The 22,755-nt window shown below is 33.9% G+C and overlaps 1 protein-coding gene across 1 annotated transcript; it reads left to right on the top strand.

The window, feature by feature from the left end:
* Window positions 1-143: 143 nt before the first annotated feature.
* On the top strand, window positions 144-22,157 carry LOC144437940 (phosphatidylinositol-3,5-bisphosphate 3-phosphatase MTMR14-like). The gene is made up of 20 exons (XM_078126977.1): window positions 144-472; window positions 816-872; window positions 1,801-1,895; window positions 3,257-3,365; window positions 4,711-4,786; window positions 5,388-5,460; window positions 6,999-7,115; window positions 8,853-8,997; window positions 9,530-9,607; window positions 11,392-11,455; window positions 12,032-12,120; window positions 12,530-12,606; window positions 12,800-12,836; window positions 13,212-13,285; window positions 13,813-13,865; window positions 14,295-14,442; window positions 15,307-15,463; window positions 15,847-15,884; window positions 16,275-16,403; window positions 17,238-22,157. Exons 1-20 carry the CDS (start codon window positions 353-355, stop codon window positions 17,401-17,403), a joined length of 1,902 nt encoding a protein of 633 aa, XP_077983103.1. The 5' UTR covers window positions 144-352; the 3' UTR covers window positions 17,404-22,157.
* Window positions 22,158-22,755: the final 598 nt, after the last annotated feature.

Genomic DNA, 22,755 nt, shown 5'->3' with positions numbered 1-22,755 from the left:
CGTAGAAATAAATTATAATGCAGTTTATTTATTTGTATAACTTTCCAATTTTGATATTTTGAAAAAGTTAATATGCAATTTGTTGAACTGAAATAGGACGAACAATGTACTACAGATTAAAGTTCCGTCTTTCAACAGGAAGTTATAAACGATGACAGAATTTCTACGGACGGATAGAGTCGTGTTACCATCAAATTTACTCGAAAAATCAACGACATGGACAATGGTTCGTTAAGTGCTAATCACTTTACGGCTCTTCTATAACTGAAGCTTGGATAAATATTCGATTGTAGCGATTCATTTCCTGGGAAATCATTCTATTTTGATTGTGTATACCGTTTAGCATACTTGTATGAGTGGCTCGCAGGTTGCCAGTGCTGTTGCGGACAGCCTCGTGGACGAAGGTCACGTCAAAGATCTCATCGAGTCGTTCGCAAAAGTCAGATACAGAGCATGTGAGAGAGACAGTAAGGTGAGTGAACTTCAAATTTATCCGTGATTAACAAGCTGCCATGAAAAATTTATTTTGTGAATGCCAGTTGAGCGAACGTGTACCCACACAGATCCGTTGACGTGGGCGTGCACTATTAAACGCAACGTCCCAGGAGATATTTGTACCTGCAGTGGTACCTGTAACTGTACCGTGATAGTGTTGTGATACAATGTTGTCGCCTGCCTGGCATCTTAAATCAACGCATAAATATAGATATGTATTATTCAACTTCTCGACCACTGTTACATGCACACATTTAAGTATAAATTCGATAATAACAATTATTAAATCTAAATGTAAATCGTAATGTTTCTGTTTTCAGTTCGAGATAGTGGAAAGAAGATGTCTGCATTTGTTTGCCAAAGATTACAAGTATTCGGTATGTCAATATTTACTTCACATTACGAAAACTATGCCAAGTAGAGCAGAGAGATACCACTTTGATTTAGGTCGAAATACGTTGATCTGTTGAAAGTATTTGCTAACTTACCAATGTTTCAAATTCACATGTACATAATCATAATGTAATGTGATCTGATCTGATCATAATTGTCACCAGAAACGTGTTAATAGAAATCCCCTATTATTTAGGACACTATTATACTGTTGTATAGCTATTCTTAGCCAAAATAATAAAATTTAACACATAGTGATACTCCTTAAACCATGGATGGTTATATTTTCTGCATCCTATTTTTTGATGAAAAATGTGACTGAATAAATGAATTATTTTAGCTCTTTTTTAAACTCGACATCATAATGTATTCTTTCATGTTGAATTCAGTATTTGCTTCCATTACACTTTAGCCTTAGGTTTTTAAACCATCCACAATTAACTGATCATTACAGATCACCTAAGATGACAATACATTTATTGTTCGAGGGCAATGTTGTGACTCAAAAACTAGAAATGAGTAGGGTGATATGTATGAAACCTTTTACTGGGAAACAGTTACACTTACAGTCAATATTCCAATATGGAGTTTCACTTTCAATTACATGAATTAGTGACATACTAATTCTATTTCCAGTCAAGGGGATTTTGATTCACAAATGATGACACAGTGACATCTCTGCTGTTTACACTGTCACCGCAGTGCCATCTAAGTCATTACATTATGTATCCTCTGTGGTATATTTATTGTCATGAGAAATAATGATCAATTGCTCTGCATTATTCTGAAACTTGTCACTTTTTTGTCCAATGTCTGTCTGTACTTCAGAGGTTCTGTCGTTTGTTTTCTGAGTTTACATAATGTGCATAAAGCTTGTGTTTTTCTCAAACTACATGTATGTTTTTTCTGCAGGTTATTCACAATAGTAGTGGTGAACTCTGTAACCATTATCCATCCAAACTTATACTACTCGAATATGCATTACCTGTTGGCCATCCACCAGACCAGTAAGTTTGTCACATTTTAAATTAAAAGGAAAGAAATGAAAACAAAGGGGAAGGTCACAGTGAACAGAAAAATGTCCATGGTTCTGTTTAACAGGTGTTATAATTCAATATTAATTGTATTCATAACTTGGCTACCACCACATCCAGGGTTGATTTAGTGGGTCATTTACATATTTATTATGAGTCATCAAAAATGATCAAAGGTCTGCTTATCTTTGTCAAAGTGTAAACTATTTTGCACTAGTTCAGAACTAAACTAAAGGTAGTGTACATTTTGTATATGTTGCCTTGAATGACTAACACTACTACACTATTCAGCTATCCTAACTGACATTTTGATTTTTTTTTAAATTTTCACTCATCCAAATTCAAAAAATCTAAATGTCAATTATGAAAGCTGAAATAGTGTAGTAGTGTTAGTCCTTCAAGTGTACAGGTAGGCTACATTTATGATAGCTGAAATATTGTAGTAGTGATAGTCCTTCAAGACAGCGCTTTCAGCGCTTTTGAATATTAATAAATAGAAAAGGCGCTTTAGAAAATAAATAAACTTTAAGACAGCAGGTAGGCTACAGTTAAGATAGCTGAAATATTGTAGTAGTGTTAGTCCTTCAAGACGGCAGGTAGGCTACAGTTAGGATAGCTGAAATAGTGTAGTAGTGTTAGTCCTTCAAGACTACAGGTAGGCTACAGTTAGGATAGCTGAAATAGTGTAGTAGTGTTAGTCCTTCAAGTCTACAGGTAGGCTACATTAAGGATAGCTGAAATAGTGTAGTAGTGTTAGTCCTTCAAGACAACTGGTAGGCTACTAAAAACATAAATAAATTACCTAGTATATTTCAGTTAAATCCCTCAGCTGTTGTTATAATAGGGTTCAGTTAGTAACATACAGACAGACTTATCATAGGACTACAGGAGGATGTTGTATATTGGTATTTCCATCTCCTTGTCCAAGTCAACAAGTGATGGGTGTATACAATAACAGCTAAAGTAGGCTGAGTAATATAGTTGAAATATACTTGGTAAATTAATTTCGCTCTGAGGACTAATACAAAATACATTGTATGATTCTGAGCAAGGAAACAATGTTTTTAGTTGTGAAGTGTAACCTAATATTTACTTTATGTTGTTAGCATGGATACTTTATCCAGACTTAGCACACTTGTGAAATTACGATTTTTGCCAAGTAGTGCTGTAGGAATTTGTAAGATACTAAATTGTTTCCCGTCTAGAATAATTGTTTTTTGCCATAACACAACTGTTCTCAGTCAATGCATCATCTTATTGTAAAGTACTAGAATTTAGATTTTTGAAAATACATTGTCAAGTGATTGTTTTGGTGTTGCCCATTGCATTTACAGTGTTGAAAGTCTGTATGACCTTCCCAAAATCCAAGATCTGATTACAAAATCACGGTTTGCAAGATGCCGGTCACGGTTTGTGATGCCAGTCATACTGTACGAAGGAAAGGTAAGTCATGCACAAATTATTAGACTACTGAAGAAGTAGGATCATTTCTCACTGACAGACACTGAAAGTGATGTCATGCTACACATTTGGATATCTATTGTAGTCACATTTCCCTTTATCACATCAACTTGTCACTTTTCTACTCTTTTCTATCATATGAAAATGAAAGGAGAACACCTATTCATTATAAGTGACCCAGCTGACATTGCAGGAAATCGTGTCTACCCATGACAGTACTGCATTGACCTGCAGATGACCCCAGAAGTGAACTTTGACACAGTTGTCTTTTCATGCCCACATTGGCTGCTTGTATTTTGTTATCTGGCTGAGTCATACAGTTTAGAGATATGCTTTATTGACTTTGAACATTTGCCAAGTTTCACTCTGCAGTGTTGTGCATAGCTATGCTGTGTTGTAAACCCTATATTTGGCTCTGTTTTGGAAGTTAAATGATGTATAGTGTCACGTACCTGTGCCATTTCATACCATTACAGTATTGATAAGGGGAGGTGTGGCAACACATGTGTCAGATGTGGAATTACATCAATCAAAGTGACTTAAATGAATTCAGTCCACTGAAGCATTTGTACAGAACATTTTGGCATGAAACACATTCTGATTATTACCTTAATAACAATCAAACAATTCGATACGATAATATCATGGTGGCTAGTGACAGATTTAATCTGATATGGAAAGCAAAATACATATTATCTTTTACCTCTCCATACAACTAGGAATTCTAAATCTAAAATGCACATCCCTAAGACTTATTTGTTAGAGATCACACCCAATACATAGATTTCATTATTGTTGCATTCAAATTAAATCAAGTACCATGGACATTAATAGATAAGAAAACATGCAAATGCAAATTGGTGACATTTATAAGTATCAATTTAGATTGTAGTCTGGCATGATTGTTATGTAAATAATCATAATAGGTTTGACATTTTAAATTGTTGTTGACTCTAATGAGGACAGGCAACAACATTGAAAACTGCTTATTCATCATACAAAGTACATGACCTTCAATGACCCTGGTAAGAGAGAACACACTATAATGTATACAAGTATGTATTTATGCATGAACCCTTTACAATGTCTGACATACTTTCCCATTGTTCTCCTTTTTTTTTTGCTAAGAGTTAATTCCTCTTTTGAGAATCTATTCATCAAACTATTTCAGACATTTTGTTTGCCTAATTAGCATATGTATGCATATCCTTACACTAACTAATATAATGTTACTCTGTTGTAACATTTTGTTTGTTTAATTAGCATATATGCAGATCATCACACTAGCTAATGTTACTCTATTGTAACATTTTGTTTGCTTAATTAGCATATATGCAGATCATCCACACTGTCTTCTGGAGCTGAGATTTATGGCCGATCAGGCTACGACTACTTTTTCACAGGTAAGGAGATAGGATTATGGAATGTTAATGAATACCATCTTTCTCTGTCTGGCTTGCTTTTGTTTGATTTGAATGCCAGAAAATCTATCATTACAATGGCTACTCTAAACATAGTGATGTGGGTACAATGTAGATTTCACACGATTTGATTTCATTCAATTTGGTATGATTTAATATTGATTTTAAATTGACAGATATAGAATGATTAGACTTCATTTGGTTTACATGTAATTTGATTTGATTTGATGAGATTTGACAGAATTTGGTATGGTTTGATTTGATGAGATTTGATGAATTTTCACTGAATTTAATGTGATTTAGCCGAGTTGATTTGATCTTGTAGGAGGAATCCATAACAGCAAGTACTGTCCTTAACATGTATTCATTACATGTAAACCCCCAATTCTGCTATTGCCACTATCTTTTACTTGGACTTCCTCTGAAAAAGTTTTTAGATATGTGAAAATAAGGGAGAAACATAAACAAATCTTTGCAAGGAAAATAAAATCAGACCTCCTATTGTATTAATGTTGTTTTGTGTCACTAAACTATTATTTATGTTGGTTTTCTTATCTTACATTTATTATCAACTTTGTAACAGGTGGCAATGGTGTACCACAAGATGAAGTTCCTGATTCTGACAATGATTCTTTACCAAATCCATCATCTGGCAGGTAAAAGACATTACTCATATTTCCAGCCCATTTTGGATGTTTTGTATAATTTCAAACAGATCAGATATATATTCTTCTTAGAAAATACTTGATACATCTACTGCTAGCAATTGGGCTGGTAAATGAAAGATGAATGTTTTTCAAAATGAACTCCAAGACAGTAGTACCTTCTGTAGTTGTTGTTTAGAATCAGATACAAGGAATGGAAGAGCAACATGTATCCAGTTGTCATATTTGGTACCCTTTGGACATCAAATGAAAGCGTTTGGAGTATAATTGTCAATTTATTACTGTAAGATGGTGCTCAGAATTTGCAAGAGGATTGTGTAGCCTTGTTTGTTCACAGAGCAGAGTTGGGAATTAGTCATCTATTGACATGTCATAAACTCTTTGATAAATCATTGTTCTAGATGTTAAAAAATAATGGGGGTATGTGTAGCACAGTTTCCCTGAGTGGTTTAACAACATAAAATTAGGATTATGTCACAATGTCTATAAGTACTCCTTTTTTTAGCACCCATAATGCCAAAGTATAAATGCAAATGCATATTGATTGAACAGTTATTCCACTGTTCTGCAATCTTCAGAAAGAGGGATATTGTTAGATCACAAGGTAGTACAGTCTGTGTAGCCATGGTCTAAGTTGAATTAGAGCATAGTCTCATTCTAACAACTGTGGTATTTCACTGAATCAGACACTAATGACAGCAAAGAGACAAAACTGCCACTTCAGTAGTACCCCTTGTCATGTATGCTGGTGCTGGTATAATCAACCACCCCTATACATACCTCTGTATCACTGGATACCATACATGTACTTTAATCTACTGGTAAATAATTATACTCATTAGCACTGATTTAATACAACCTGTATTATGCAGGTATGTCTTAATGTACGATGTAATCTATCTTGGGTATACTGTAATTATTACCTAAAACTAAAACTGTAGATCTTGTAAAGGAGACATAACATATGGAAATCTTGCAAAACACATCATTTTTCCAACACACCTTTATAGTGTTATAGCCATTCTATTAAGTACTAATTGATTATAGAGTAAAAGTTAATAAGTGCTCATACTAGATTGACCTAGTAAAATATTGGTGGTCATGAACAAGAATTAAAAGTTTACTCATAATTATGTGGAAATTACAAATTAATCTCTCTCTTGTTTGTCTGGGAAATCTACGGTAGTTGATCTCCGCAGGTGGCAAAAAATTAACACATTCTCGAGAGATGGATTGAGGAGTTCAATTGTGTTGTCGCAGGGGGTTGGGGTTTGAGGACAGTTTGAGGTTTAAATAACATGGTTTGAGGTGAAACCATGGATATTAATCTCTATCCACACAAAAAGTATATTAATATTTGAAATCGAACCATATTAATAATGGAACCATATAAATACTGAAATGGGTTTTGTATGGATACAACCTGATATATGAGAATTTACTTGTTTTTGGTTGTAATATAAATGGGTGTAGTTATGATTAAAAGTCAAAGATAATGTTAAATATTGGGTTTGATTTCTTGGTTGCAGCGACTGGCAGTTGTTTGACAGAATTCGTGGTCAAGACATCAAGCTGTTAAAGACCCTATCAGTGTCATATATCTGTGATCTCATGATGGAACAAAAGAAAGTCAAATTTGGTATGAAGTAAGTATAGTTTACACTCGTATTGGTTCAAGCTTATTCTTTGGAGCACAAAATGACATGTAACCTCTCTATTGATGTCATCAATTGTTGATTTCCATATTAATAAATTATGTCCTATAACATTGCAACTTTGTGGAAACAATATATTAGCTGACTTGCCATCCTGATACAATAATGAAAGATTTCATCATAGACTACTTAGCTTGAATGAGTATTATTACATATGTACCAGAGATTACTTGCACAATTTGCCATTTCAGATAAACATATGTAATAATAACAGAATCCCCCATGCCATGTGAGTTCCAGTGTGGGTACTCAGGGGTATTTGCACTGGTGCTTGCAGTGTTTACTGCTGCATTTTCACTCGCTACGCTTGTGAAAGTATGGGGACAGAGAACACTGCAAGCATTCATGCAAATATGCAAAACTTGTGCATGATGGGGTTATGTCATAGTATGGTTTTCATACATGTATGTGTATGTGTATGGTATTGGTTTCATATCTATTTGGAAGTATATCACATTTTCACTTCTCAACGTGGTACAAAATTTGGTGTGAATTTCTAACGAAATGCTAACTTTGTAATTCCAAGTGGGTGTGTGAAAATATTGCAAAATATAATATATAATATAACCAACTGACATGCACTTGTAATCAAGGAAGCATAATGACAGTTATATGTAGTATTGATAGAAATACAGTGAAATGCATTGAATTGTTTTGTGGTCACCAATTATCACATACACAAGAAGTGATTACCCTTTAACCAAATAACAGATTACTTTGTTATAAAGAGCCAGGCGAGACTGTCAAGTAGTGGGTGCAATAATATGTTGTTAACCCAGTGTGATGTAAACCCTGAGAAAAATTATTAAGAGACCATAACATTGAATGAGAGATATTAGACTGCATGTACTTTGACAGAAGGTTTATCAAAGTTCATAGTCCAACAACAATGGGGTGATGCAGTGTAGATATTGTGAGGATCAGAACTTGAAGAATGGCAGTGATTTTATCAATATTTCCAGTACCAAAATAATGTTTTATTAAATAAAAAAAGCTCTTAGGCAAGTTAATAAAATAATCTCACTGCCTTTTTTGGTTATAATGTGTAATCACTTAGTAATAGGAGGTTATTTTATGTTTCTGTTGTGTCAGAATAGACATAACAAATGAACATGTTGTTATATTATGTAAAAGAGTAATCCGTTAAACATCTGTAGCCAGATCTATAGCTTCAACAACTAGACATGTTGAATTTTGCTAGTCTGGTAGGTTTGTGTAAAACATGGTGAAATTATGCAATGAATGTGAAACTGATTATAGAATGTTTTCACATATAGAGATATTTGTCTTTCTAACGCAATATCTATGAGACTGAGAATTATTTCTAAATGTGTTTTGTTTGTCTGATTCAGTCTGTGCTACAAATATGCATCCTTCAATCTCAATGCAGTCTAGGGCAAGACTAAAGAACATTTGGCCCAAGGTGTATGTTTTGTAGTCATAACAGTCTCTTGGTAGTTTCACCATGTTTGAGTTCCAAAACTACAATGGCACCGTAGGATTAGAGATATTTAGTGCAGGGCCAGGATAATAAAATGACTGTTCTGACTTTTAGTGGATAACTGTGAAATTGTTATCATTTAGTCTTTCAGATTCACCCACACATCAAATTTAATAAATAAGTTCAAGAACACGGTGTATTGTTTTTTTGTCATCTCTTTCTTCTAGTGTTACATCATCAGAAAAAGCAGACAAAGAACATAGGTATAGTGACTTCAGTCTGCTGTCATTGCCGTATCCTGGATGTGAATTCTTCCGAGATTACAAAGACAATTCATATATTGGTGAAGGTTTGGTGTTTGATTGGGGTCAGGTAAGTCATGTTGTGGTTTCTCATGTCACATGATATACCACCAGATGATACAACACATAGGAAGTCAATGACCTATGAACTCTGACCTGTATCCAGTTTCATTTTAGACTAGTATGTACTGTATATTCAGTGTCAGCTTCCAGTTTTGATAGACCTTGATATTTCAAGCATCACATCATGAATGCCAGCAGTGATAATAAGAAATACTTTATTGATCTGAAGAAGGGAAATTGTAAACTGCCAACAGTTCACCAAACTAAAAACAGATTGCATAGATATAAACACAGATCCTAACATGTGTAATAAGAATGAATGACTAAAAACACAAATTGCATAGATGTAAACACTGATCCTGACATGTACATGTAGTAAGAATGAATGTGTACAACAGTGTATTTGACAAGTATGGTACTAAGACCCATACAATTGAATGTTTTCTTTTCTTCTACCTTTACATATCACTATTATAATTAAAACTATGTGACAGTGATGCCAGCAATTAGAAAATCTCTTTCTTTACTTTTGTCTTCAGGGTTTTGTAGATGCCAACTTGTTGATACCACAGAGATGTCAAATGGAGAAGCTGGGAATAGATTGGACCAAATACAGAGTAAGTTCCTCAATTCAATATTTTTCCCACTTTGCTTTCCATCCATACAAACCTAGTGAAAAAGTTTTAATCTTGATAGATTGGACCACAGAGAATAAGTTCTTGACTGTCTCTCAATTCAACTTTTATTTCAAATAAATTCATAAAATCTGGTGAATGTCATTTTTGATACATCTCTAAGTATGAGTGACGTTAACTCCTAGATTACAATATAGTATTATGGCCCAGGTATCTTCTGTATGACTAAAAAATGGAATTCAAAGGTTGCTATTCGTAGTGTGTTGTGGTAGTGAAAAGTGTTGTATGGCCACCATGGCACTCACTAAATGTATTATCCCCCCCCCCCCCCCATTATGCCTCTCACTGCCATGATACTGTGTACACTAGCTTGATATAAATGTATTATGCAAAGGTATACATTCAAGTAAAATGAATTATCATACTGAGTAAACAGTCCTCTGTTTGGTTTGACTGTAATCTATAGTACCTGATGCTGTGATATAGTATTACTGTCATGAGAAAACACACATATGAAGAACAATTGACCAGAATAAATTTAAAATATTTCATGTACATGTATGTATATTTGTGTGATGAAAATAGATTCAGTTGTAAAGCTAATAAAAACATGAATAAGTGACAAAACAGGTGGCAACAGAAATCGTGTGGTGCAGTGCAGTGCAGTATAGTGCAGTATAGTGTAGTGTAGCATAGGGAAGTTATTGTAGTTTATGAGTATAATAATTATTGCCAACAATGGGTTTTAATCATTGTCAAATAGAATAGTGGTCTGGAAATCATCCTCAGTGTATATAAGTATGAATAGAATTTGATAACAGATAACAATAGGTATACATGTAATGATATTTGTTTTGTATTGTAGGGAAGTTTTTGTAGTTTATGAGAATAATAATTGTGATATCAATGGGTATTGATAATAATTGTCAAAATAACGTAGAGAAAAAGTCATAAATATGACGTGATGATAACGGTTAATGATATTGGGTGTGTATTGGGTGTGTAGTTATGGGAGGGGTCATCTTTGCTTACGTTACCATGTACAAGAATGTTAAACCTTGTATGTATCCAATGACTAACAGCTGTGCAGTCAACAATATACTATGATGAGAGTGTAGGGACCTTGCGGTCAAGGTCATAGGCTCAATCATTATCAACATCTGTGTGTGGTCACTATAGTATATGCGTTGTGATGTCAAGTGATTTGTGCATTCCTATACTATCAAACTATCACTTCCATTGCTGTGAGCTATATAGGCATAGTTTATGGGGTTACTTGGCCAACCATAGACAGTGGATGGGGCAGCCTTTTCCCCCTCCACTATCTATGGTTTACTTGCTATTCAAAAAACAATGTTTTGTCATGGAATAAAACATTATGTTAGTTGTATTGAAAACTCCATATGGTGTCAATTATCTGTTATATACTAGGTATGTTTTTGGAAAATACTTGTAGCTTTTTCTCCAAAGTTATCTGCTGTTCATGTATGTCTGTAGTTAATTTGATTGTAATTTGTGGTTGTCAATATTCCAAGTCACTCAATAGGTCAGTGTTGCTTGAAAAACTTAATTACTGAACTTAGGTCTTAGCTGATGTGCTGCTATAGATCAGTGCTAGGGGTAATAATTGTAAAAGCGCTTTGAACACAGAGTGGGAAAGTGCTATGTAAAAACCAACATTATTATTATTATAATTATTATTATTATTATTATAATACTGCTTATATACTGAATATTTATCATTTTAATATCTTTTGTTTTCACAGAGTTGGGACTTAGTCACAATCACACAAAATTATTTAAAATTACTTTTGCACCTTTTAAGAGATGGTAAGTAGTATATAGTGATTTATTAAAAGCTTTCCTACATGAGGTTTTCATAGTGTCAACGTTTTGTTACCTGGAACTGAAAGTTAAGTGAACAGATGTTTGCTATGTTCTAAAATAAAGTTAGAAATTAAACATATCAAAGTGAGAGAATGTATTATATCACAAAGTTGTGAGACGTGATTTGAAAAAGGTTTTAAAGAAATCAAATATGATTTAGATAAAACTGAAAAACATTGAGAGATATCTTATCAGTAACCATAGTTTATCAACTTGATAATGAAGTGCTGATATTAAACAAGGCACAACTTTGTTACAATTTCAAAAAGAACAAAGATAACAACTGTAAAAACATTTGTTGACTCTGTAAGTAGAAATTATGAAACCATGAATATTGCAACAATACATGTAATAATGTGGTGTGAAACCAAACACCAACTGTACTAATAATAAACACCACAGCAATGTGTTCCTGCACCAGTCATAATCATTATGCAGTATTCCATAGAAGAAAATCTTATAAGACCACTGTTAGATTTGAATGATAACATGAATTATTTTTGCCCATTCTGTTTACAGAAGAAAAATCAGGTCTTTTGGTTCACTGTATCTCAGGCTGGGACAGGACTCCTCTCTTTGTATCCATATTGAGACTGTCACTGTGGGCTGTAAGTGTGTTTTCAATACTTGATTCTGGAATAGAAATAAAATACTGACTACCTGTATTAGTCTATGTTCTAAATTATGATAGATTTATCTAGCCATGCCTTACCAGCATGAAATGATCACAGCACCAATGTAGTAAGTCTTTACAAGAAGGCTGTACAGATCAGAAATATCAGTTTTCACTACAGTACTCATTTTGGTACACATTCCTGATCAAATCTAAGCACAGACAAACCCCAAGACATTAATGCTTTTCGTGCTTTATTACAAATATTGTTGACCTGTGACATCATTTGGCCTTGAACAGGACAAAATTTGTCAAGATCCTGTATTGACATATCATGATGTTTGAAATAGATGAGATTTGTTGTTTATAATCACATGATTATGTTTTTGTTGTTGTTTACACAGGATGGCAAGATTCATCAGTCGCTGTCAGCCATTGAAATACTGTATCTAACTATAGCATATGATTGGCTGTTGTTTGGGTAAGTTGTCATCAAATTCAATGATATAAGTTGATGTCAATTGACAGACAATAGGAGGTAGTTGTTGGCAGTCTATTGTCATGCTATTACTACTAGTATGATATGAACATTTAAACATCAGTCCATAATTGTATTGATAAAATGTCAGAAAAATGATCCTGTTTTTCATTTACTCTTTGTTGTTTCTTTTCAGACATCATTTAAGTGATAGACTTGTCAAAGGAGAAGAGGTAGGTACTTTGGTTACGTTTATCAGCTGATCATACCAGATATAGGTTTACTGAGCACACATGTATATGTACATACACAACTAGATACACTTACCTTGCATTACATGTGGTACATATATGTATGTACTATGTGTGTAGCCTTTTCTTTCTCCAACTAGGTCTTGTATTGCCCTGATCTGAATGATAAATAATATTTAAACCCATTGCAAATATCTCAAAACATTGAACCCAATTGAGTTCTGTTTATTCAAGTTACTTCAAATTTAATCTGTTTTTCTCAATATGAACTAAAATTTGAAATTAGCATTAAAAGTCACTTCAATATTTCTAGGTACAAAATGTATGCTCACATGTTTTTCTCTTTTTATCCTACAGATTTTCTTTTTCTGCTTCAATTTCCTGAAAGACATAGTTTCAGATGAATATTCTGTTAATCACCAAAACCACAGGTGAGTGTTTAGTTGGTGAAAAATAAAAAGTGTAACTGTATGTCTGAATTACACAAGTGTAGAACTAGTCACTATACATATAGTATTAATGTCATGCAATGCTTTTATTTTGCTCTAAAGTATTCAAAAATGTGAATGTTAAAACCAATAGACATAAACATACCGTACAGAACAAAAAGAATTTATATGTTTAGCTACAATTTGTGCAGTAGAAATAACAACATCAAGTCATTTCCAAAGACAGCTTAATTTAATGTCAACAATATAATACTGATCAACAGATGTTACAAGGTGTTGATATCAATTATGTTTACTCCAGTATAGACATATTACATATACTGAGTTTATATATACATACACAATATACTGATCAACAGATAATGACATATATCAAGGTGTACTCAATGACAATGTATTCAAAAACTGTAGTTGGCCAACGATAAATTGATTCATTATAATTCATGCTGGGAATGTTGTAGAAACAAACATGTTATATTAAAGTGACTTTATTTTTCATTTTTCACCAGAACTATTAACAGATATGATTCTGATGGCCAATTTGATCAAATGGTACTGCTTGGTAAGTATGTGTGGATACTCATGTAGAGTTGTGCTGTGAGGAATTGGGTTGTAGAATGGAAGGAAGAGGGCAAGTGTGGTACTTTCATATACTCTTGTTTGACCAGTTTACTGGATGATACAGTCAGCCTCTGCTGTACCACTATAAAAAAGTACATACATAGATGACATGGGTTGTATAGCCAACACACTGGCATTCAAGGTAAAATGTTTAACTGTAAGTATATATGTTTAACAGAGAACTAAACAATATAAAAAACATAGATTTGTTAACCAGTTTGATAACCCAAGCTTCAAGCCTCGCAATGTTCATCCAAACCATAGAGACATTTCCATTGTATCATTTTAGCATATCAGATTTATGGGACTTTAGCATACGAGTCACAGTGGCAGGAGTATACACTATGAAATGTTTGTTTTGATGTTGTAGATTCAGAAGACATAAACCGACAACGTTGTGGTAGTACAACTAGTCTTAACAGTGCTAGTAGTATCACCAGTGTTAGCAGTAATAGTTCACCTATTGTATTTAATGTCTTGGAGAAACCAGATGAAGATGATCAACAGAATGAAAACAGGTGGGTACACCTTGATATGTCTAATGTAGAAGAAACTGCCATTAATGTTCTACTTATGACAATAGAAACCACTTAATCCTCTTGCTACTGGGGACTGGGGTGGCGGTGGGGGTGGGGTTATTTCTTTGTACATAAAAAAATAGAAGTTGGAAAAATCTGGATAAATCTGAAACAGAACTTCTTGTGGATCAACAACATTTCACTACTAAGCTGCTACATTTTATTGTCTGACAAGACAAAAATATTACCAACAAGCAGAGGTACATTTACGTGTTATATGCACCCTTAAAAGGAAATGTGGCTGTTACATTTTGTTACAACTGTATATGTACATTTATAGCAATGTTAGTCAAACCTTGCATACTGAATGCCTACACCTGTCAAACTCGTACCAATACTTGAATAATAACCAAACTTGTACAGTTATCACAAACAAAACAGTTATCATTAATCAACCCCAGTTTGTAATTTATCTTATTTTCAGTCCATGTTTGATAAAAAAAAAAAACTTAAACTGCACAAGTTCTCATTTCACGTAATTTCCTGTATAGTATTTGAATATTACAATGCATAGTTGAGGTCCTGAAATGCAAGCATGTATGATTTTATAACGTAATATCCATCATTTGATTTTTATAAAAATATGAATTCCACTGTAGCAATACTGACAAAACTCTGTACACCATGTGAATATTGCTTCCAAATTTACAAATAGTCACCAACACTAATGTACTGTATCCAATAAATTGAGTTTGTCTTAGATTCCTTGCAATAGCTATAATAATGATTACACTGTGGAATAATTTGTAATTTGCAATTTTTAAGTAAGTTGTAAAACACTATTGGTGGTATTTCTTATTTCAGTTTTGTGTCTAGCAGTACAAGTACAAGTTCTGTTATCTACAAACCATTCAACAATAACTCTAATGCTAATGCCACTGGTGTTAACAGTCCAGGGGATAGACTGGGAACTAGTCCAATGGCAGTACCAAAAACACACAGGAAATGTTCAACAGATGCAGTAAGTGTAATACAGATACTTTAACTTTTATTTTATATTCAGTACATTTAGTCTAAAATTTGAACACTGCACTGAGCACAGTAGTTTGACATTTAATATTTTGTGTATATCTATGTAAGGTGTATATCTCCCTCTAGTTGCACAATATCAGTTGACATAAATACACATGATACTGTGAGCTCTATTTCTTTTGTCATCTCATTTCACATTATCAAATATATTTACCCAATTCTTGTACCAGTAGATAGTTGTTGGCACTCTGACCTTTATGGTGGAGACTTTTAGAAGAAATTTTGCAGTAGCATTTAACCAGTGTGTAGTTTCTTTCTGCAAATCATAAATCGTTGCCTTTTTTCTCAGTTGTATTTCTTTATTCATTGCAGACCAATTGTAAATCAGCTGCATCATCTGATTGTGGCAGGTAAGAGTCAATTTTACGTAATTTGAAAGAAAAACGTATAAAGATTTTATGGATCTTAGATGGTAGGAAATCTGTCATATTCTCCAACATTTATTGTCATGTTCCAGTCTTAAAGATTTAAATGGATGTATATTTGATGTAATGCATTGTGACCAAAGTGATATTATGTACAGAAAATGTTAAAAGATATACCCTTTGTTCATTTCTTAATACCTTCTTGTTGTGATGAATATTTGCAATCATAGCAGACTCTTATAGGTGTGACCTCCAGCTTTTACCTGAATTTTAAGTGAAGATATGATATCCAACAAACTATGTCTGTGAACTGGTAGTGTAAAATTATGATCTTGACATGACTTACAGTACATCACTACTTGTCTGTTACTTTAGTTGGCAGATGATCTCCAAGAATGGAAGCTGTAAGGATTTCACATCGTCATCGTGTAGTTGTACTACAGATAGTGGTAGTAGCAATGGTAGTAGTGGTGGTAGTAGTTCAGTAGCCAATCACAGCTCAAGGTAAGATGATGTCATCGTTATCATTGGTAGTAGCAATGGTAGTAGTGGTGGTAGTAGTTCAGTAGCCAATCACAGCTCAAGGTAAGATGATGTCATCGTTATCATTGGTAGTAGCAATGGTAGTAGTGGTGGTAGTAGTTCAGTAGCCAATCACAGCTCAAGGTAAGCTGGTGTCACAATATGTTATATTGTCAAACAGTGACAACATCATTGTACAGTAAGTGAACCAGATTTGGGATACAATTATTGCTTTTGATATTTGAAGTTGAAAACAACTGCTTTGTGGTAAGATACTTTGTACCTTCACCCATTGTATGCTGTGTGAAATTGTAAGTTAACTGTTCATTGTCTCTCTAGGTTTGATAAAAAGTGGAATATGAAGTTTTCTGTTAATCTGACAATATTAGTAACAAAATATCAAAAATACCACACTTGTGTCACACAGGTCAACAGTTGACACACTTACAGGACACAGTGATTCTGCATATGATAAAAACAAACCTTCCAATAGTTCCTTTTATACTCAAATATCTCTAATCCTGATGTCACAGTTTCCTTCATTTTGGACAAGAGTTAAATATAGTGGGATGCACATAAAAAAATAAAATATTATGTACATTCTTTAGTTTTGCCCTCAAAATGATTTCATTGATTGACTGGCTAAATCATGAGTTGCTGAGCTGGGCTGAGCTGAGCTGGAAAATTGAATATTGTCTAAGCCGATTGTTCTTCAGTTTTGCCCAAAATCAAACCAGGGACTGTAATGGTTTTATGAATTATTCAAAGGTAAAATAAACATTGTTTCTGAGCAACTGTGCATTTCTCATTCCTTAGTGCTCCTGAAGAGTCGTCTCGCCATGAAAAACTGAGTAGCGTACGGACAGCGTTTATCACTATGTATGGGGAAGTGGTAGGCCTTAAGAATGGATATGGATCAGAAGCTGGTGTGTTGGGATATCTGGTGGACAATCTCAAAGGAATCAAGAGTAGATTGTTTTAAGTGTCTCCCTAGAAACCGTCAGTCAGTCAGTCAGTCAGTCAGTCAGTAAGTCAAAAATTGACTTAACAGGTGTTTCTATGGATATTTACAGTATTTTCAGTGAAAAATTTTTAAATGCCGAAAAGTTCCAAGAAAAAAAAAAGATTTGAGAAATATATTTACTTGAACAGAAAAGTGGAGTCCAAGCATGAAAATATGTTTGCCCTTGCTGTGTTGTGTTCAATTATGGGTCCTAGCACACAAGTGTCTGTAACCATCTAGTATTTTGCTTTTGTTATGAATGGGCTACCTAGGGAGCCAGACCCTCATTATTGTATGCAGTACATATTGTGAGGCCTTATAAAACTATTCATAACAAGAGGTTATCAGTAAATTTGAATACCAGAATAATACTTATAACCATAGATAAATACTATTTTGCCCCACATCAAGCACTAGATTTGATAGAGGACAAATTGCAATCACAAAGTAACAGACGCCCTCCTAGAATACAGTATCAAAGTGATATGGGCCTTTACTCATTTAAAAACTTCTTTGCATTTATGCTTTACAGAATATGGCAAGAAAAGAAATGCCAATTTGCAGTTAATGAGGATTTTAGAATTGTATTTCTATAAACATTGCATTAACAGTGGGTACCGTACAGAGTTTGACTTGCTATAAGACACTTGGTAACATCCACACCCCCACACCCCAGAAAGGGTCAGGTTTATTAAATGCTGTTCTGACTGAAAAAAAAAATTGCATAAAGTTACCATTTCTGTTGAATGTGATTGTGCCATGATGTAAACAGATCTTGCTTTGCAGATGACCATATTTGTGATGGTGCCAGTGAAATTCTAAAAAACAAATTTTCATTCTACTGGTTAATGCCATCCTTTGGAACTTTGACATCACATGACATCGTGTTGATGTTAATAAGGTGATAATATTAGCAAACATTACAAGATGGTTACATACATTTAACTCCCTACACCTAGAATGCTGAAATAATTATTGGCAACATGCACAACATTTACTATCCGATACATTTTATTCCAGAATGCAGTGTTGATGCTCTTTTTAGGGAACACAGTTTTATTTTGACATGAAAAATTGCCTTACTGAATCATAGTGCTGTTGTATCCTGGGCTAGAATGTATCTATTCAGAAACCGTCACATTGATTTCTTATGTGGTAAATGAATTTGTACCATAATGCTGCTCATAAAATTATGGACATATTGCATGCATATGGTATCTAAGGGTGGACAGTGTTGCAAATGTCAGTATGAGAAGTCTATATGGTCACTACTGAATGTCTAAATATGGGCATTACATCATGTCCAAATATGAACATGGTGGCCTTCATATCACAGTTGGAACCTGTCCAAGTTTAGGTCTAGTGTTCATCATCTCAAAATATGGATACCAATGGTTATGTCCATATATGGAGATGATGCTTCTCAACTGATTTAAATATGGAAGTCTTGGCATTGCCCATATTTAGACATAGAGCTTGTGATGTGCCAGCAATCAAGGGGTTCATTATACTTCAATTTTTAAGTCAGAACAATGATCAACATGCTTTATTTAGAAGTCAGCATCAAGGTGCATATTACTGGCACACACTCTGTAGAATTTCACAAATTTTTATTTCTTACTTACCTTTGAATTCAACAGAATATTTGAAGTATCTGTAACTTGGTCTTACCTGTTGTCCTTTGATTTGACTAGTAACATGTAGTAATGCTCCTAGATCAATTAATTCTCAAGTACTACTTCTGATTGTTGATAATTTGGTCCAAGAAAGTGATGTGTATTTGTTAGAGAGATCATGTTTCAGTGCAATAATAGTTAAATTGGTTCCTGACAAAAATAGGAACTTGAGGCAAAGGCCCATAGAAATTGTTTACCTTTTCTCTGTAAATGTTGACTTGTGTATGTTTGTCATGTTCTGCTTGAATCTGTACTTTAGTTGGTGTATGAATCATTTTGTTATCTTCTTCTTATACATAGCATATCCTAGAATAGCAAACTGCATGCTCTAAACATCCAGTAATATAGTCTAGACAAAGTTCTCTGTTTTGCATCTTTCAAGTAAGGTCAAAGGATAAAGGTCAGAGGGCAATGACCACAGGGAGTCACTGGGAATTGAAAAGTTATCATCCAGACCACAATTTTCCTACCTGCACTAGAAGGATATTTGAAAACAACATAATCTCTCTCACTGTTAAAATAAGAAACGTTCAATTTCTTGGTCGACACATTGACTTCTGCTTGATGCTACACATGCATTACATATACTGTAGATGTATTTGACAATAAGTCGGCCTTCTTGTTCTAATATGACCTAGCAGGAGATGAAATGATATTGCAGGTACCAAGAATTAAAAGTAATGATTTGTAAATTGTATGCAGGAACTGATAAAAAAACAAATACTTGAAAAAATAAAGGAAATCATAGAACAATCTCAAAGCCAAAGTTTGTGTTGGCATTTTAGTCCACATATTTGACCACAAAGACATCCAACTACACTAACTTGTGTAATTCCTCCCAAAGGGCAACCATGTGTATGCTAGATGCAAGACAGATAACTTACTACACACTCTTCTATTCTAAGTAGCATTGAATGAATATTTGTCAATACAGGGGAGTTTGCATGTACATGTATACTGTTTTTTTTGAATTTGAAAATAGCTCAGAATTAATTTCAAAGAACTAATATGCTTTTTTTTGTCTGTTGTTTAAAAATTAAGATATTGAAAAAAAAATGGACTTTTTCTGTCAGTCTTGAGACAGCGTCATTCCAAAAGTGGTAATATAATCTCTTGTACAGTTCTTTCTCTCTCTCCTTTTTTTCACGAGATATTTACTTCACAACTTTCTAAAAGACTGATTGTGTAGATTTTATTTCCTTCTTGAGTTGTGCAGTTCTTTCACTACTCAAACTTCATGAAATTATAACATTTTTTTCTGAAATATTTTGTATGATATGACAACATTACTATTTGGTGTGAGGACATCTGTTTCCATTGCTGTGGCAAGTGTCTTGGGCAATTACAAAGCCCTGTATAGTCAACCCCGACAGACAAAAAAAAATCTGATCTTTAGTTTTGCTTGTTTTCAAAAAGCAATATCTAAGTGGCAAAGATGTGCTATTGTGGAAAAAAAAGAGTATTGCACCCAAGCTAGAACCAGTATCCCTATCAGCCAATTTGATGTGTCATTGAAACACAGCAATGTCTTGTGGCGCCCCCAATCCTTTACTGTTTGGTGACTTGGGAGAAAACCAATTGTTATCATCTAAGCAAAGCAAAAATGTTTTTCTCTTATCATTGCAAAGGTTGTTACTTGTAGGCAGGCATTATTAGCTCAAATTGGACATTTGTCTTCTATACATAAATATTTGTGTAGGACAGGCAAAGTGCAATTTGCAGCGATATCAATATTAAATGTAAAGGTTGGTTAATTAAGGATACATGTATCTGTAACTTAGACCAACTGACATCTCATAATGAAATCATATTTCCCCTTCATGTTTTTGACCGATATTATATATTTGGTTTTGACTTATAGTTCAATGACCTCTTCCTCTAAATACACCACTGCCATAGCAATGGGAAGACAGACACTAGAATTGTATTCTGAAAGACATAGCATATATATATATAGAACCCAAATTTTTACTGAAATTGTGGCTTATGAAAGGTGTGTATTTTGTTTTCAAGACGTTTATTACAGCCTTCTGTGACATTTAAATTAAGTGCTCAGCACTGCCAATCAGATGTTTGATATTTCTTTGACATTGTAAAAAAGCAAAGGTTTTTTTCTCTAAAAGCAAAACCAAACTGAAAGTAGCAGTGACAGCTATGCACTCTAAATATCAGAATCCGATTTAGACATGTCAGTTACTCGTCTGTCAGAGTTTGTAATCTGATTTTAAGTGCAAGTGACACAATACAGTGATGTTGTGTTTTCAGCGTATACCCAGTATACATATGTATGCTAAAACTAGATTTGTGCATCTTTTCATCCAAGACCAATATCTACATTGATGCTAAACTCGACAAGTCCAACATGGCAATGTTTGATTCTGTACCAAGGACATACCATAATATTTGCCGTACAAATGTATGTTGGTGGTTGTCAACAATAGCCTGGAAACCAAGGCTATATGCTGACATGTCTGTGTCCATGGTCATTAGAATACATCTATTACAAACCTGACTATGCATATGGAGCTCATAGAAATAGTATTAGCAGAAAGTGCAGTGAAGTGTTTCACCATACACACATCATGTCTATGGGCTTCATGCACATATCTCCAGATTTGCAATAGGTGTACATGCATTGTGGAAAGCTGCTCAACAAATAGGCAGGTATCCTACTTATAAACACATTAAGAAAGCATACAACACACTGTACTTGTGTTAAACAAATACTTGTATATACCATACATCTACACCGATCTGTAATATAACCAAGACTGTAGAGTTTTATGAATAATTTTTCCACTCTATTGGATATTTGTGAATGGTTTTGACTCTAAGACTTGTGTTTTCATGATTTCTTGACAAGGTTCTTGCCCCCATGTCTTTGTGTATAACTTTACACTTTCATGTTTTCAATAGGATGAGTAGACTTACCCCTGTATTCTGGTAAACCACTGAAAGAACCAGCCTACTATTTGCCACATCATGGAGAAACATTCAATATGGCTGACTTTGTTTTAAACAGAATGACTAATAAAATGAGTCCTATATTACACAAACATCGAGTGACTTCAGATATTATCTTTTGTCTGCTACTGATGTGAAAAATGTCTGCATTATTCGCATTGCATCAACATGTAGAAATAGTAAAAGAGGAACTTTTTTCAGAATTTCTGAAAAGCAAAATTGCCACAATTTTCAAAATCACCTTCAGATCAATTCTTGTCTCTAAATAAATCTTTTCCAAGCAGAACTAAAGTTTAGGATATTTTCATGCTAGAATACTTGGACTGTGTAAGCCAATTCTGGTATTTGAACAGAAATAACAGTGGTCTACTCCTGAATCACAATTGTGTGTGCTTGTGCTTCTGAAATCTTTTGCTCAGTTCAAATCACCAATTTCACCTTTGAAAAACCCGTGACTACAAAATTAGTCAGTGAAAATATCTAGAATCTCTAATGAACAGAGTGATGACTATAGAAATAATACTATACAATGATCATAGAACCACAAGTCAACATGTACTATTCTTTATTACATCTGTGGAAAAACTACTCTGGTTTGCAGAATGTAAAATTATTAAAATTATTCTTTGTTGTATGTAGTCTAGTCCCTATATGGTATAACGATTTACACTTCCACTGACAGTCTAGTTCC

Source organism: Glandiceps talaboti, chromosome 1, assembly GCF_964340395.1.
Source record: "Glandiceps talaboti chromosome 1, keGlaTala1.1, whole genome shotgun sequence".
NCBI lineage: Eukaryota > Metazoa > Hemichordata > Enteropneusta > Spengelidae > Glandiceps > Glandiceps talaboti.
The sequence above is the reverse complement of the archived record's forward strand: the minus strand, read 5'-3'. Positions and strand labels throughout refer to the sequence as shown.

Bases quoted from the DNA above. Each gene is read 5' to 3' on its own strand.
- LOC144437940 (XM_078126977.1), top strand. From the start codon at position 353: ATGAGTGGCTCGCAGGTTGCCAGTGCTGTTGCGGACAGCCTCGTGGAC. The intron at 5,461-6,998 runs GTAAAAGACATT...TCTTGGTTGCAG, and splicing joins CCAAATCCATCATCTGGCAG to CGACTGGCAGTTGTTTGACA. The intron at 11,456-12,031 runs GTAAGTAGTATA...TTCTGTTTACAG, and splicing joins TTTGCACCTTTTAAGAGATG to AAGAAAAATCAGGTCTTTTG.